Source organism: Mastigoproctus giganteus, chromosome 9 (assembly GCF_048544385.1).
Source record: "Mastigoproctus giganteus isolate SK-2022 chromosome 9, ASM4854438v1, whole genome shotgun sequence".
NCBI classification, from domain to species: Eukaryota; Metazoa; Arthropoda; class Arachnida; order Uropygi; family Thelyphonidae; genus Mastigoproctus; species Mastigoproctus giganteus.
In genome coordinates, this window is record NC_143583.1 from 206,558,171 (window position 1) to 206,572,533 (window position 14,363).

The 14,363-nt window shown below is 38.5% G+C and overlaps 1 protein-coding gene across 1 annotated transcript in view; it reads left to right on the forward strand.

The window, feature by feature from the left end:
* Nucleotides 1-452: 452 nt before the first annotated feature.
* The window catches only part of LOC150081075 (kelch-like protein 10), a 47,777-nt gene continuing 33,866 nt past the window's right edge, over nt 453-14,363 (forward strand). Inside the window, exon 1 of the mRNA XM_090380907.1 lies at nt 453-923. Coding sequence (XP_090237033.1) covers nt 453-923 — 471 coding nt within the window. The remainder of the gene's footprint in view (nt 924-14,363) is intronic.

The window sequence follows — 14,363 nt, forward strand, 5'->3', positions numbered from 1 at the left end:
TCCATGGAGCAGTTTAAATTGAAGTGCACTTATTTCTTAAAATTCTCTCGATATTTTTATTCTGTTAAGAAGTGATAACAACAAATGAATACATCCGGCCTTTATCTTACAATTTCCCAATCTTTCAATTATTTCAAACAATTATAACTTGAAGCAGATAAAATAATTATATCTTATTTTCTGATAAAATTACAGAATAAATTTAGTTTTTTTAATGTTTATTGGCGCTGTAATCCGTTACGCGCAGTAAATGATACACTCGCGATAGAGCGCTTCCATGATAGAACGTGTCTCTCATACAATGCATTCCAGAAGTGCCAACGACTTGAGCATAATAACGGTCTTTATGAACTTGATTGTTTCCTTTAAGAGACTTTGAATAACAGTAATTTAAAACTTATACCAATGTGCAATACAAGATGCCAATTTTTAGGTGATGAACGTTTTTTAGAATGTCCGGGAGTGGAGATTTTGTCAGCCATATTTGTCCCGTATTGAAGAACTTGCGTCAAAATAATCAACTTTGCGATGGAATTATTCGTACTGAGGATGGGGGAAAGTTTGGCGTCCATCGTGCCATTGTATCGGCGATGAGTCCCTTCTTCAGAGCTCTTTACACCAGTGCACTTTCTTCGGGGGATGTCAAAGACGTGACTGTTCCTAATATTAACGCCGATATTATGGCTTTAATTTTAGACTTTGCTTATACTGGCCAGGTAGAAATCAATGAAAAAAACGTGGAGAAACTTTTACCTGCTGCTGATCAGTTGCTGGTCAACGATGCAGTCCAGCAGTGTGCTTCATTTTTAATAGATCAGCTTGTGGCCGAAAACTGTGTCGGGATTTATAGATTCAGTTTGTCGTATTACTGCCCAAATTTAGAGGAAGCGGCGTTGGATTTTATACTGGCCAATTTTACGCAGGTATATCATTTTAGATTTTAATTGGTTACTGAAATTAGTTGGTAGAGATGAATTATGGAATTAATAGAATCGAATGAATGGTTCTTAGTATCTACTATGAGTATACTAAGCTATTAAATGTTTAGTTAGCTGGTTGTTGATGGCTGCATTTTAAATTTGTATTTGTGCTACTGATTATGCTTTTGTAATGATAGCAATCAGCAAGGGCAGTCCCAAGATTTTCAATAGGGGACTAAAGTGGTGTTCCGGGAAATCATTAAGCTTTAATCGTCATGTAGCTGTAATAAATTCTATTGTTTTTGGTCATGGAAGGGAAAGATATAGCCCCTTTTCTGGGACTGCTGTAGGCAGCCATCATTGCAAAGCCATCTTCTAAAGCCTTGCGAAGATATTTATCTGTTTAAATAATCACTATTATACCACGTGGGTTTTTAACTTAGTATATTTAGCCTTGACTAAATATACTATACCATTGAGAAACGTTTTGGGAACCTGGCTGGAATTCATCAGACCATACTTGGCTGTACCTGTTAAAAACGTCCTGTGTTAGTACAGCGAAGTGTGGTCTGATGATGAGTTCCGATAAGATTACTTAATCATATAGCGTATATAGTTAATGGGCTGAATATTTAACTTAAAAGAACCACGTGGTATAATAATGGTTATTTTGGGAGATGAATGTCATGTAAAATCACACGTAGCGGCCTTTCCCTATTCGAAATTCACGTGAACACACACACACAATGCCATTTTGTATAGGGACAGGAGATCGACGTTTCTGTATTTCCTTCACTGATTTTTGTGCCATAAGTTATGTTTATTATAATTTATTTTATTATTCACTAAAGTATTCATATTGAACTCTTTAATGTGAATATATATAATGCATTTTACTCACAGAGCTTTGAACGTGTAATTGGTTATTTTTAGATTTATACCTGAAATAGATACATCACTGCCATTTTAAATACTCATCCTTAAAAAAAATGAGATACAATCAAGTAATTAAGGCTATCTATGTTTATTTATCAAAGAAGCACATCTGTAGGCATGTAAGGACAAACGTATATTCTAACACTACCCAAGTTTCTTTGTACTATACAAAAAAAAAAAAAAAAATGTTCAAACCTTCAAATTTATTCAGACTACACACTTTCACAACACCAGGTGTAAGTTTATTCCAACAATAACTTACTCTCCGACTGAATTAGTAAAATTAGTAAAATAATAAGAGGAGTATACCTGAGTAGCACAGCTCTGATTCATACTATCTCCGACTGAATGCAAATTTCTGAACATCTATCTTGCATCTGCCCTTTTAAATTTGAATTTATTCCCCTGTGTGTGTATATTCCAATTATGACGAAGGATACCACCTGCATTTCATTTACTAAACGCTGGATACATGCCTAGTTTTCAGACTTACCAATTTCAGAACTGAATTTTTTATTGATAACAATACCCCTTTATGTTCCCTGACTAACATTGTTACTTTCTTTGCACCTGTTCCACCTCCTACCTAAAACGACACTTCCTAATCTGTTTGCAGTATTCATTGAGTGCAACCTAACTATTGTCTTATACAACGGAATAATCACCTTGTCCCTGCTAGCAAAATCCCCTTTATATCACGCATTATAAGTATAGTTGTTTTTGCGCCATTAAAACCCACACAAATCAATCAACCCTTTATGCTACTGCAAGACGACCTACCGGAGGGTTGTCTTAAAAGCATTCTGGCTCTACTCAGAAAACAATGTTGGACTGTGCTATTACACCTAGGTCTTTTTCGTTTTCCATTACCTTGAGTTGCAGGGACACACAGTTGCTATCGTATTCTGAGATTACTGCTTCCAAAATGCATCACCTGGCATTTATCTACGTTAAATCTGAATTTGCCATTTTATAATAATAATAATAATAATAAAATTCTTTATTCACAAATTTTTTTGTACACGGATACGATTCCCATTACAGGCATCCAGAGGAATATAATTCTCGGTCCATTTGCCTAATTTGTCCAGACCTTGCTGAAGTCGTATATCCTGATTACAGTACTGTCATTAACCACCCTATCATCGGATCTGTCATCAGCAAATTTGATCTTAAACTGGATATGCCTGCATCAATTATTTGTTAATAAATACTAAAAAGAATAACAAGCCTAAAACTGAACTTTGTGGTGCCCAACTCATAACATTAGTCCATGAAGAGCTGTGGTTAATAACCACTGTTTACTGCAACTCAGTCTGCCCTTTATCCATATTAATTATCTTCCGGTGCTATACACTGCTCCAATTTGTAGAGTAGTCGTTTATGTTGAACCGTATCAAAAGCTGCACTAAATCTATGACGTCAAAACATTGTTTGCAGTTGCAACCACTTCCTTTTTGATGACCTCATAGTAGCTAATCATATTGGTCAGACAAGATCTCTTCCTATGAAATCCTTGTTGTAATTGCCATATTCCTGTCCAGATCTTTCGTTGCTTCTTTAACTACTCACCCGATTATTTTCTCTGACATACAAAGTAAAATTTGCATGTCTCTAATTGGGCCTTTTATTTCCACTTTAGTAATCTTAAATTATAGGTGAAAATCTCATACCTTTTGAGTAGGACTGTTAATCTATCAACACTCAAACACTCAACATGAACTTACCCCCGTGTATAGTCATAAATGAATCAAGTTAAAATAACTATTAATTAAAATGAGCATGCCTTCAACTCTCATATCACGTCAATTGAATCCACAAACAGATGGAAAGACGGCGGCCACCAACCTCCAAAAACCAACCAACACCACAAGCCATCATGAGAATTAAAAAGCAATTGTCGCGAAATTCTAAAAACGACGACACAAATAAATTAATTCACACATAAGTTAAACTTTAAAATTGTTATTTAACTTCTTTTAAGAGACCACCTTATTCGGTTTGTTACCGTGTTCACAAGAAGTACAAAAGTCACTTTTGTACTTCTTGTGAACACGGTAACAAACCGAACAAACCCTCTAAAGGTTTGTTCAGTTCCTCCTTGAATTTATTTAAGCTATCAACTTCCACAAACAGATGGAAGTTTGTTCGCCATCAAACTACCCGCTGGCAATAGGCAAATTTCCGCACATCTGTTCTACAACTGTCTTTCCTGAATTTGAATCCCTCGGATCGTAATCTGAGGAAGAATCCCATCAGAATTGAGCCTGCTCAACCCATTAAAGGCCTTATACACTTCAATCAGATCACCTCGCAGGTGATCTGATTGAAGTGTATAAGATCTTCTTTAACCAGTGACTCCATTATTTTCCTCGCAACAGAATTTAAACTAATAGTCCTGTAATTACTCGTGTCACCCTTCGATCCCCCTTTGTGAATTGGGGATACATTTGCACATCTGCAGTCCGTGGGGATTTCCTTTGAGTCAAAGGATGTTCTCATAATAATGACTAAGGGTTTGCTTACTTCTTATGCCGCCTCTTTTACTATAACTGGATAGATCCCATCCACCCGAGATGTCTTTCTTATATTTAAATTAAAAAATTTCTTTTCCACTTTGCTCTCAGTTATTGCAAAATCATTAAGCTCCCTGTTAGAGATTAATAATAAGCTTCTATCCTGCACTTCCTCACAGAATTACTCATGTGCGAATGTATGCAGATGCAAAATACTCATTTCAGTTTGTCAGCTCTCTGAGCAGGATCATGAGCAGTCGAACCACCGATATCAAGTGGACCAATCTGATTCACCCCCTTCGTTCTATAGTTTATATAAATAAAGAAGTCCTTGCTGGTTTTTTTTTTTTTTTTACCATCCTTTGACAAAGATTACTCATAATCTGCCTTCGCTTGCCTAACCTCCTTTGTGATTTGATTACGGACTAGCTTATATCTACCTTAGGCTTCTGTGTCTTCTGATAATTTATATGGATCCCATGCATTTTTCTTCTCTGCCACGAGTGTCATTTGTTCACATGGCATCCATTCAGGCCTAAACGTTGAACAACATTTCTTGGTTGGTATGAAAAGCCTAGTAGCTTCCAAGATTAATTCCTTGAATGCTTCCTATTCAGAATTTGATGTTGGTAACATTATCAGTTGATCCCACTGTATAGATTTGAAAAACAAAAACTGTCCGAGGCCACTGTAGTTACCTTTACGAAAGCAAAAATCGTTCCCTTTAGCCCTGATGGTAGTTACATTTTTAAGTAAATTCTACATCAGTACACTGTAATCACTGCTACCCAGTGGTTCCTTTATCTTCAGATTCTTAATGCACGAAGAATCACTACTGATAAACAGATCAAGACTATATTGATGAAGGTATATCAGGCTTAATGTTGAAGTTTGCAGATGATACAAAGGTTGGCAGGGTTGTTAATGACAGTAATGGCAGTGTGTTACTGCAACAGGATCTAGATAATTTGGGCAGATGGGCTAAGAAGTGGCAACTGAAGTTTAACCTTGACAAATGCAAAGTACTGCATATGGGTAGAAGTAACCCCAGAGAAACGTACCAACTGTGTGGTACTACACTTAATGTGGTAGAAAATGAAAAAGACCTGGGAGTAATTGTGCAGTCAGATATGAAGTTTTCTAAGCAATGCAGACAGGCTGCCAGGGCAGGTCATGGGGTTTTGTCAATGATATATAGGAATTTTGCTAGCAGGGAGAAGGAGGTGATTGTCCCTCTCTATATAGGGCAGTGGTCAGGCCACGCCTTGAGTACTGCGTACAGGTCTGGAGGCCTCATTTTAGGAAGGATGTAGATTTACTTGAGCGTGTACAGAGAAGGTCAACAAGATTGGTGAGGGGAATGAAGGGATCCTCTTACCAAGAGAGGCTTAAGTTGTGCAAATTGCAGTGGCTGGAGAGTAGGCATCTGCGCGGTGATCTCATTGAGGTGTATAAGGCCTTGAATGGGTTGAGCACGCTGAATTCTGATGGGATCCTTCCACTTGTTCAGACTACGAACCTAAGGGGCACAAATTCAAATTAAAAAAAGACAGATGTAGAATAGATCTGTGTAGAATAGATGTGCGGAAATTTGCCTTTGGCCAGCGGGTGGTTAATTGCTGGAACAAACTTCCATCTGTCGTTGTGGAAGTTGACAGGTTAAATAAATTTAAGGAGGAACTGGACAGACATTTGGAGGGAATGGTGTGTTTTTTTTTTTTTTTTTTTTTGGCTGATGCTGCATAAGCTCATACACTTGCTTTCTTGCATCACATGCCACTGCCACTACTACTACTCCCTCTGGTTACCTCTCGAACATGCTGATATAGAAAACAGTCATCTAATAAATCCACAAAAGCCTTTCTAGTGCGCGAGTGACGAATCCACAAATTCCGTACTTTATCACTATCTAGGAAGTTAAGACATTCTGATTTATTTGCCCACTCTTTCTCTGTGCAATTGTTCGTTGTACTTATTAGAGTCATTAGGCTCTCAATTTTGCTTTCCCAGTGCTTATGTCATGCCAAACTGATTCAATACTGCACTGTTCATCTATGTAAACTGGATGCACTTCCTTATATTTTATGTGTTTCCTAACTAACAGCGTAATTCCTCCTCCCTTCCTGTCCTGTCTATCCTTTCTGTACATATTGTATTCCCCAAATTACAATTTTGCACTGCTTATATCTGTGTGACACCACGTCTCTGATATCCCAACAATATCCCCCTTTGATGTCTTAACCACCACTTCAATGGCGCCTCCGTAGCCAGGAGCAGCAGTGCGTAGCACACTCTTCTTGATTAGACCGGGGTTCGAGCCCGTGACCACCAAATACGGAGGATGCGGAAAGGTTAGGGATGACCACCGCATATCCCCGGAGCAATATGGCCTTAGTTGCTAATGCTCCTAAAAACCAAATAACAACAACAACCAGCACTTCAAATTCATCAAATTTATTTACTATAATCCTAACATTGGTGAAAATAGAAATATACATGCACCTATTCTTAATTTTAGTTAACTTAACATAGCCCATGTATTTATTTGTTCCATGATTGTTCCCACTAGTCCGTGAAATCCCCAGCATCCAGCTCTCCAGGCCGCTTCTCATTCTAACAGAAGCAGTGCAAGAATCATTTTCAGCTCTGTCTGCGGCTAGTTTTAATCTTTCAGTCTGTGAATCCCCCAAGCTAGTAGTTTTTCGACCCACACTGCCTCGATATCATCAGCAAATACTCTTGCACCCCTTCTATTTAAGTGTATCCCATCCCTGTAGAAGCAGTCTCTCCTGTTAACATGTACAGACCACGCTGGGAAAAATTCCACCCCATGAGCCGTACACAATCTAGCCAGGGCCGAATTGATCGACAAGGCTCTCATCATGTACTCCCTCCTGTCGTGTATGGGTAGAATTGCAGACTCAAATTTAACCCTAATACCACTTTTCTTCAAAATTGACCTGTACATGCTAAGTAAATCTGCAGATCTACTCTTAATGTCATTAGTGCCAACGTGTACAACAATATCACCCTTTGTGCCCTTAAAAGATATCTGCTCTAAAACGTCATCAACTTTTGCCCTTGGCAGACATACCTTGGTCCAATTCCGCCTATCTTTTTTTTCACAGTATATTTTCCGTCTCCATGACAATAGTCACCAACAATAACTACTTCCTGTGGGACCAGCGAATTCTGCCTTGGAGATTGCCGATGTAGTAGTAGTAATAATTGCATGCGATGCAAGAAAGCAAGCGTATGAGCTTATGTAGCATCATCCAAAAAAAATAAAAATTAATTAATAATAATAATAATAATAATAATTCACACAACCATTACCTCTAAATTTTTGTCCAGTTCCTCCTTAAATTTATTTAACCTATCAACTTCGCAACGACATATGGAAGTTTGTTCCAGAAATTAACCACTCGCTGGCTAAAGGCAAATATCCGCACGTCTGTTCTACATCCGTCTTTCCTCAATTTGAATTTATGCTCCCCTTAGGTTCGTAATCTGAACAAGTGGAAGAATCCCATCAGAATTCAGCGTGATCAACCCATTCAAGGCCTTATACACCTCAATCAGATCCTCGCAGGTGCCTAGTCTCCAGCCGTTGCAATTTTCAGAACTTAAGCCGTTCTTGGTAACAGCAACCCTTTCTTCCATTCACCAGTTTTGTTGCCCTTCTCTGTACACGCTCAAGCAAATCTACATCCTTCCTAAAATGAGGCTTCCAGACCTGTACGCAAGTACTCAAGGCGTGGCCTGACCATTGTCTTATGCAGAGGGACAATCACCTCCTTTTCCCTGCTAGCAAAATTCCTATATATCATTGATAAAAACCCATGACTGTTATTGCAGCCTGTCTGCATTGTTCAGAAAACTTCATATCTAACTGCACAATTACTCCCAGGTCTTTTTCATTTTCTACCACCTTTAATGTAGTACCACACAGTTGGTACATTCCTCTGGGGTTACGTCTACCCATATGCAGTACTTTGCATTTGTCAATGTTAAACTTCAGTTGCCACTTCTCAGCCCATGTTCCCAAATTTTCTAGATCCTGTTGCAGTAGCACACTACCATTACTGTCATTAACGACTGTGCCAACCTTTGTATGATCTGCAAACTTCGAACCTTAACCTGATATAAATAAAATAAATAAATATTCATTTATTGCAAATACAGCAAGCCCATCACAGCACATGGCTAGGGGCAGATAAAAATACAACGGGAATGACATAAAATAATCAAGTATATGTACATAGCAGATTTTATATAGATATTAACAATGCCTAGGAATTTTAATTATGAATTTAAAAATTGCAGAACAGTTATGAATATACCTTCATCAATATCATTGATAAATGTACAAAACAGTAGTGGGCCCAACACCGAATCCTGAGGGACTCCACTAATAACATTAGTCCACGAATATGTTGCGTGATGCACAAGAGTGAGCTGTGGCGTTGAATTGTGCAGCTGAGAGTTTGATAAGTCACCCACGTTAATACCTTCAAGGGCACCTATCCGACTCCTCCTTGGCTAGATCATGTTCTGTTTTATAAATCCGCAAACAGGTCACATTTTTCATCGAATCCAGGTCACTGCAGTCACAACCATGTTAACATTTTCCATTTGAGGTATGTGTATCATTCTTTAATCACAACTGTAGAAGTTAATCTCACTTAACTGTGTTTATAAACATCTCTCGAATAATACGTGTTTCATACGGTGCTGAATAAGCACACGGGCAATCATAATTTCTCTTCAATGATACTTCACTGGGATTGGATAATTGGATGCTGTAATAACGGTCTTCAGTTTATTTACGTATATAAATAACTCCATAGTGATAAGCTAATGCTACTTAATCGTGTTTATGAACGTCCTTTTATGATAACACAGCATATAATTTGTTTTCTAATTCCTGTGCTCTCTGATGCGTGGGGCGCCATTTCATTGTATATTCAGTCTAATTTGCAATATGGATTTTGCATAAAAGCCACGAAACGCTACAGTAACATAATCTGCTTAAGTATGAGGTGCAACCCTTTGAATCAGAGCACTGATACAATAATGAACAGGAAAAGACTATCCTTACAAGGTTGACATAAGGAGTCGTCTCTCGTGAACAAGGCCATGTGTGACGGCAAATGTCGTTAAAAATTAACAAACTTCTCCATGCATTCTTTTTTTCTAACATTTCAGAATAAATATGAAATTGTTATAAAAAATAATGCATGAATTGTTTTTTAGATGCTTTAACTTATATGAGTAAAGTACCTATTGTCTTGGCGATTTCCTATAGTTCGTAGCATAACTGGACTCTCAGTGGATGGATTTTAATCGAATTTTATATTTGGCTCTTTTAGAAAGATTTGGAATCGCTCCAATAGAACCTCGGTAATTATCATTCCATTTTTTGTTTGTGTATCACATAGGCTATCCACATATTGTACACTGAGTGGACAGAAATCATGGGATTCCTACCTACCTAGTAAGGGTAGGCCCACCTTTCGCCCGGACAAGGGCAGTCACACGGCGAGGCATTGAGTCGACTAGTTCACTAAAGCGTTCCACAAGTAATTCCGTCCATGCTTGCTGCACTGCTGTCCATAATTCCATCGCATTCCTTGGTAGAGGATCCAAAGCTCGAACTGACCTTTCCACAGCATCCCAAAGATGCCCACAGGATTCATGTCCGGTGAACGGGGAGGCCGATCTATGGTGGTAAAATCTGCGGAATGCTCTTCGAACCATGTTCTAGTCACCACGGCTCTGTGGGGAGGTGCATTGTCTTGCTAGAAGAGTCCATTGCTCAGTGGGTGCACGATGACCATGAAGGGATGCAAATAGCATTAGCATTAGTAGAGGCATTTGATGCAAGAAAGCAAGCTTCTGCAGCATCAGCCAAAAAAAATAACCACTTCCACTTCACCCCTCTGTTCGTTCGAAATACCTGTCCAGCTGAGCCTTAAACTTATTTAGGCTACCAACTTCCACGACAAGGGATGGAAGTCTGGGACTCATTGGACCAGGAGACCCGTCTCCAATCATCCAAGGTCCAGCACCGATATTCTTTCGCCTAGTTGAGGCATAGAGTCCTGTGTCGTGATGTTAGCAATGGGACTCTGGTGGGTCGGCAGCTCCCATAACCTATTGCGGCTAATGATCGCCTGATGGTCTTGGAGGAGACGTTTCGGGCACTTCCCTCGTTGAAGTCGGCGGTGATTTGTGCCACTGTCGCCTTCCGGTAGGCTAAAACAATGCGAGACAGACGTCGACGTTTATCCACCGCCTTTCTCCACCCACAGCGCTGTCCACGATTATATGTTAATCCGGAAATGGCGTATTCCGGATACACTCTTGATACTGTCGAACGGGGATAGTGCAATTTCTGTACCACCTCCGCGATAGAGTGACCCATGCGTCGGGTACCCACTATCATCCCTCTTTCAAAGTCGGTTAACCCTCGACGTTTATCCATACTGACTTCAAATTACCGTCTACGTGGATGCAGTGTACCTATATACCTGCCAAGCGGTGGATTCTTCCACTAGCGAGAGGGTTGAGATTGTCGCGTTGCCCAGAAACCAAGTATCCCATGAATTCTGTCCTTTCAGTGTACTCGTATATTATAACTGAAGCACTGGATGACCAAAAAATAAGAATGTTCTTGGATCGCGCATTAAAGTTGTTTTAGGTTAATTTCTTAAATCTAGTTTACTAAATAGATAAATCGTAAATTATTATTATATACTGTTTGCTTATTATATTAACCAGAGCATTATATATTAATTCAACATACGTCATATTTCAATTATTCGAAAAATCTGGGAAGAAATAAGTAAACTGCATTAAGAAAGCGTTGGCTGTATAATACGATTAATTTGTTAAATCACAGGCCTTAAATACGTTTGCAAGGCTTTATTTCGCTGTTGATTAAAAGGTATTACGAAACGTGGAATGAATATTACATGTCAGGTTTGTACAGTGAAGTGAAAACAATTACTTTTATATATTATTTAATCAAATCAGCAGTTAATTGGTAACAAGATAATTAGTTATTTATTTTTCACTTTGTTAATCAGAAAAAGAAAACTTTCATTAATTTAAGAAATTAAATCTAACGAGTCTGAAATGTAACGTACTGCATACACTAAATTAACTTGTCCTAATGAAGTGGCCTTGAATGGTGAGATTCTGAGCCTGTTTCAAGGTGTACTGCTCTAAGAATATGGTTGCGAAGTACGGTTTTCAAGTCAGAAGTTCTTGAAACGAATTATTCCTATTTAGGCAAAACAATTTGGGGGGGGGGGGGGTTGCGACCGAGTTAATCTTTAAATGAAATTAAGAATACACTTTGCTATTTCTTTTCATTATTTTACCATGCAGGATACTAATTTGGATAAGGACTATTTTGGCATTGGTTATAGAAGTATTTTAGATTAGTCATAAGAAGATATTTAAGAGCCATTACTTACTAAACCTGATATTTCAAGTACTGCGAGGTGTCCTGTACTACTGTCCGCTTTCAATAATCCGAGCGGTCATGTCATCATCCAGAGGATTATAGATAAAGCAAGGCTCTTCTTAAATATGTAAATTAATTTGTACCTAACCTGAAAATGAGTGTTTAGCAGAGATGCTTCTAGTTTTGATATATGGTACTGTGATTTCGTCCCTAAATTTTAGAACACTCACTTTTTCTGGACCTATGCAGCTCCGTAAATGCATTGCAGTTTTGTCTGCCCCTACCATTCATTTACGCCTGCCTTTACCATCATCAAAACTATCTCTTCAGTGTCCCTTCCGTAATATTCATGGTTTTTCTTCGGTTACTCTCCTTCTCTAGACACTCTAATATGAAGAGAGGGTTATTAAACCGACTCTTAAAGATCAGGACCAGAGTCTGTTTTGGAAGAGTGTTCGACGAGCAAGTATAAACTGAAATGTGTATCCGGGCTGCGCATCTTCGACTTGCAGTTGCTGTGAGCAGTAGGGACTAAATCTATTAATCTTTTGTCGGACTTTAAGGGCCGCAGTAGATTCACCGCAGCCCCTTATAAATGGGTGATAATGCTTCTCCCATAGAGAGAAATTTGTGTTTAGTTTATTTAGAATGAGGATATTTTCCAAATGGAGCAGTCATTGAATTCTTTAGACTTGAATCCACGAACATGTTTGGGATGTTCCGAAAAGACATTCTTTATTACGTTAAAAAAAGAATGAAATAACAATGTAAGAATCCGTTGTGATTGTCGGAGAAGGGTGATTTGAGACTCGTATGGTTTACAACTTCCTCTGCTTAATACTCATGAACTGTGCTTATTTCAGAAATAGCACGCATCTTTTTAATCACAACGTAACACGCTTCCGCATCTAAAATTCTATTAACATGTATGAATTATTCTAAACTATTTCACGTTGACATCAATACTTGTGAACTTTTTTCTTTGCCCCTAAGTGTACGTACGAAATGTCAACTCGTAGTGGTATCCATCGATAACGAAATTGATATTATTGAAAAATAAATGAAGAAAAGAGTTAATGGTTGTCAGTGTTGCAACAGAATATGGAATAAGGAAGTTGCCAATTTTGAACATTTTCATCCAGCAAAACAGAAACACCCAAATTCTAAACACAATGTACTGATGCCTAATTATTCTAAAACAACAGCAACCCTATTAGTTTGGATTATCGGGGTCCGTCTGTGTAATTTATTCACTTCTTTTTTTCTTAAGAAAACCAATTTGCTTTTACTTTTGGGGTTAGTATGAAAAAAGGTTGGATAGCCGCATTATAAAGAAGAGCAAGAGAAGCATATTGTGTAGGAGATATTTCAAACTAGTTTCCAGTAAGGGCACCATTGATAAAAGAATATCTGGCAGCAGAAGAGAAGTATTTTCAAGGCGAAATTTAGTGAAAGTTAATCATATTTGATTAAAAGTTATTAAAAATACAGCTTAAAATATTTTATTTCTTTCTTGTACAAAGTTCCTCGGTTGAAGGATACAAGAAGAGGCTTTTCAACTAAGTTCATAAACCAGGAAATAAAACTCCAATCCCCCTCTAAGTATAAATGGAACTGTCTGTTAGAAAAGCCCTCGTGTGTTGAACAGTTGGTAGGATCGCCGTCCTCCCCACACCGGGTGGAAAAGACCAGAGTCGAATCATGTTGATGAGGGGAGGAATTTTTATGGGTCTTTTTCACAACATGGCTGAGTTAGTCGGTCTCAAACGAGGGTAACATGGTTTTTTCTTCTGGAATCTACAGGTTTTTTTTTTGTCCAGCAAACATAAAATCGACCTCAGAATACACGCAATTCACACACAGTATACACGGAGCAACATGGCCTTAGTTGCCGATGCTCCTAAAACCCAGTTGCAACCAACCAACCTTGTTAGAAAAGTCAGGGCTTGAAGCTGCTTCCATCCTAGCTGATGAATTATTTCAAATAGTTGTATCGGCGTCTAAGGAGATTTTGATCAGACGTTGAATTTGAAAGTGTCTGCAATTCTGCCCAGACACGATAGGAGGGAGTATATGATGAGAGCCTTGTCGATCGATCAATTCGGCCCTGGAGAGATTGTGCAAGGCTCGAGGGGTAGAATTTTTCTAAGCCTGGTCTGTGCTTGTTAACAGGAGAGATTGCTTCTACAGGGATGGGATACATTTAAATAGAAAGGGTGCAAGAATATTTGCTGATACTATCGAAGCAGAGTTAGGTGGGTCGGAAAACTGCTAGCATGAGGGGGATACACGGACTGATAGATTAACAGTAGCCGCTGGCAGAGGTAAAAGTGATTCTTGCATTACTTCTATTGAAATGCAATTGAGCAGCAGCCTGGAAAGCAAGACAATGGGAATTTCCAGGACTGCTGGGAGCCATAGTGGAACAAGTAAATACATGGGCCGTGTTAGGGTAACTAAGAGTAGAAACAGGTGCATGTATATTGAATGTACACCAATGCTAGGAGTATAGTTAAT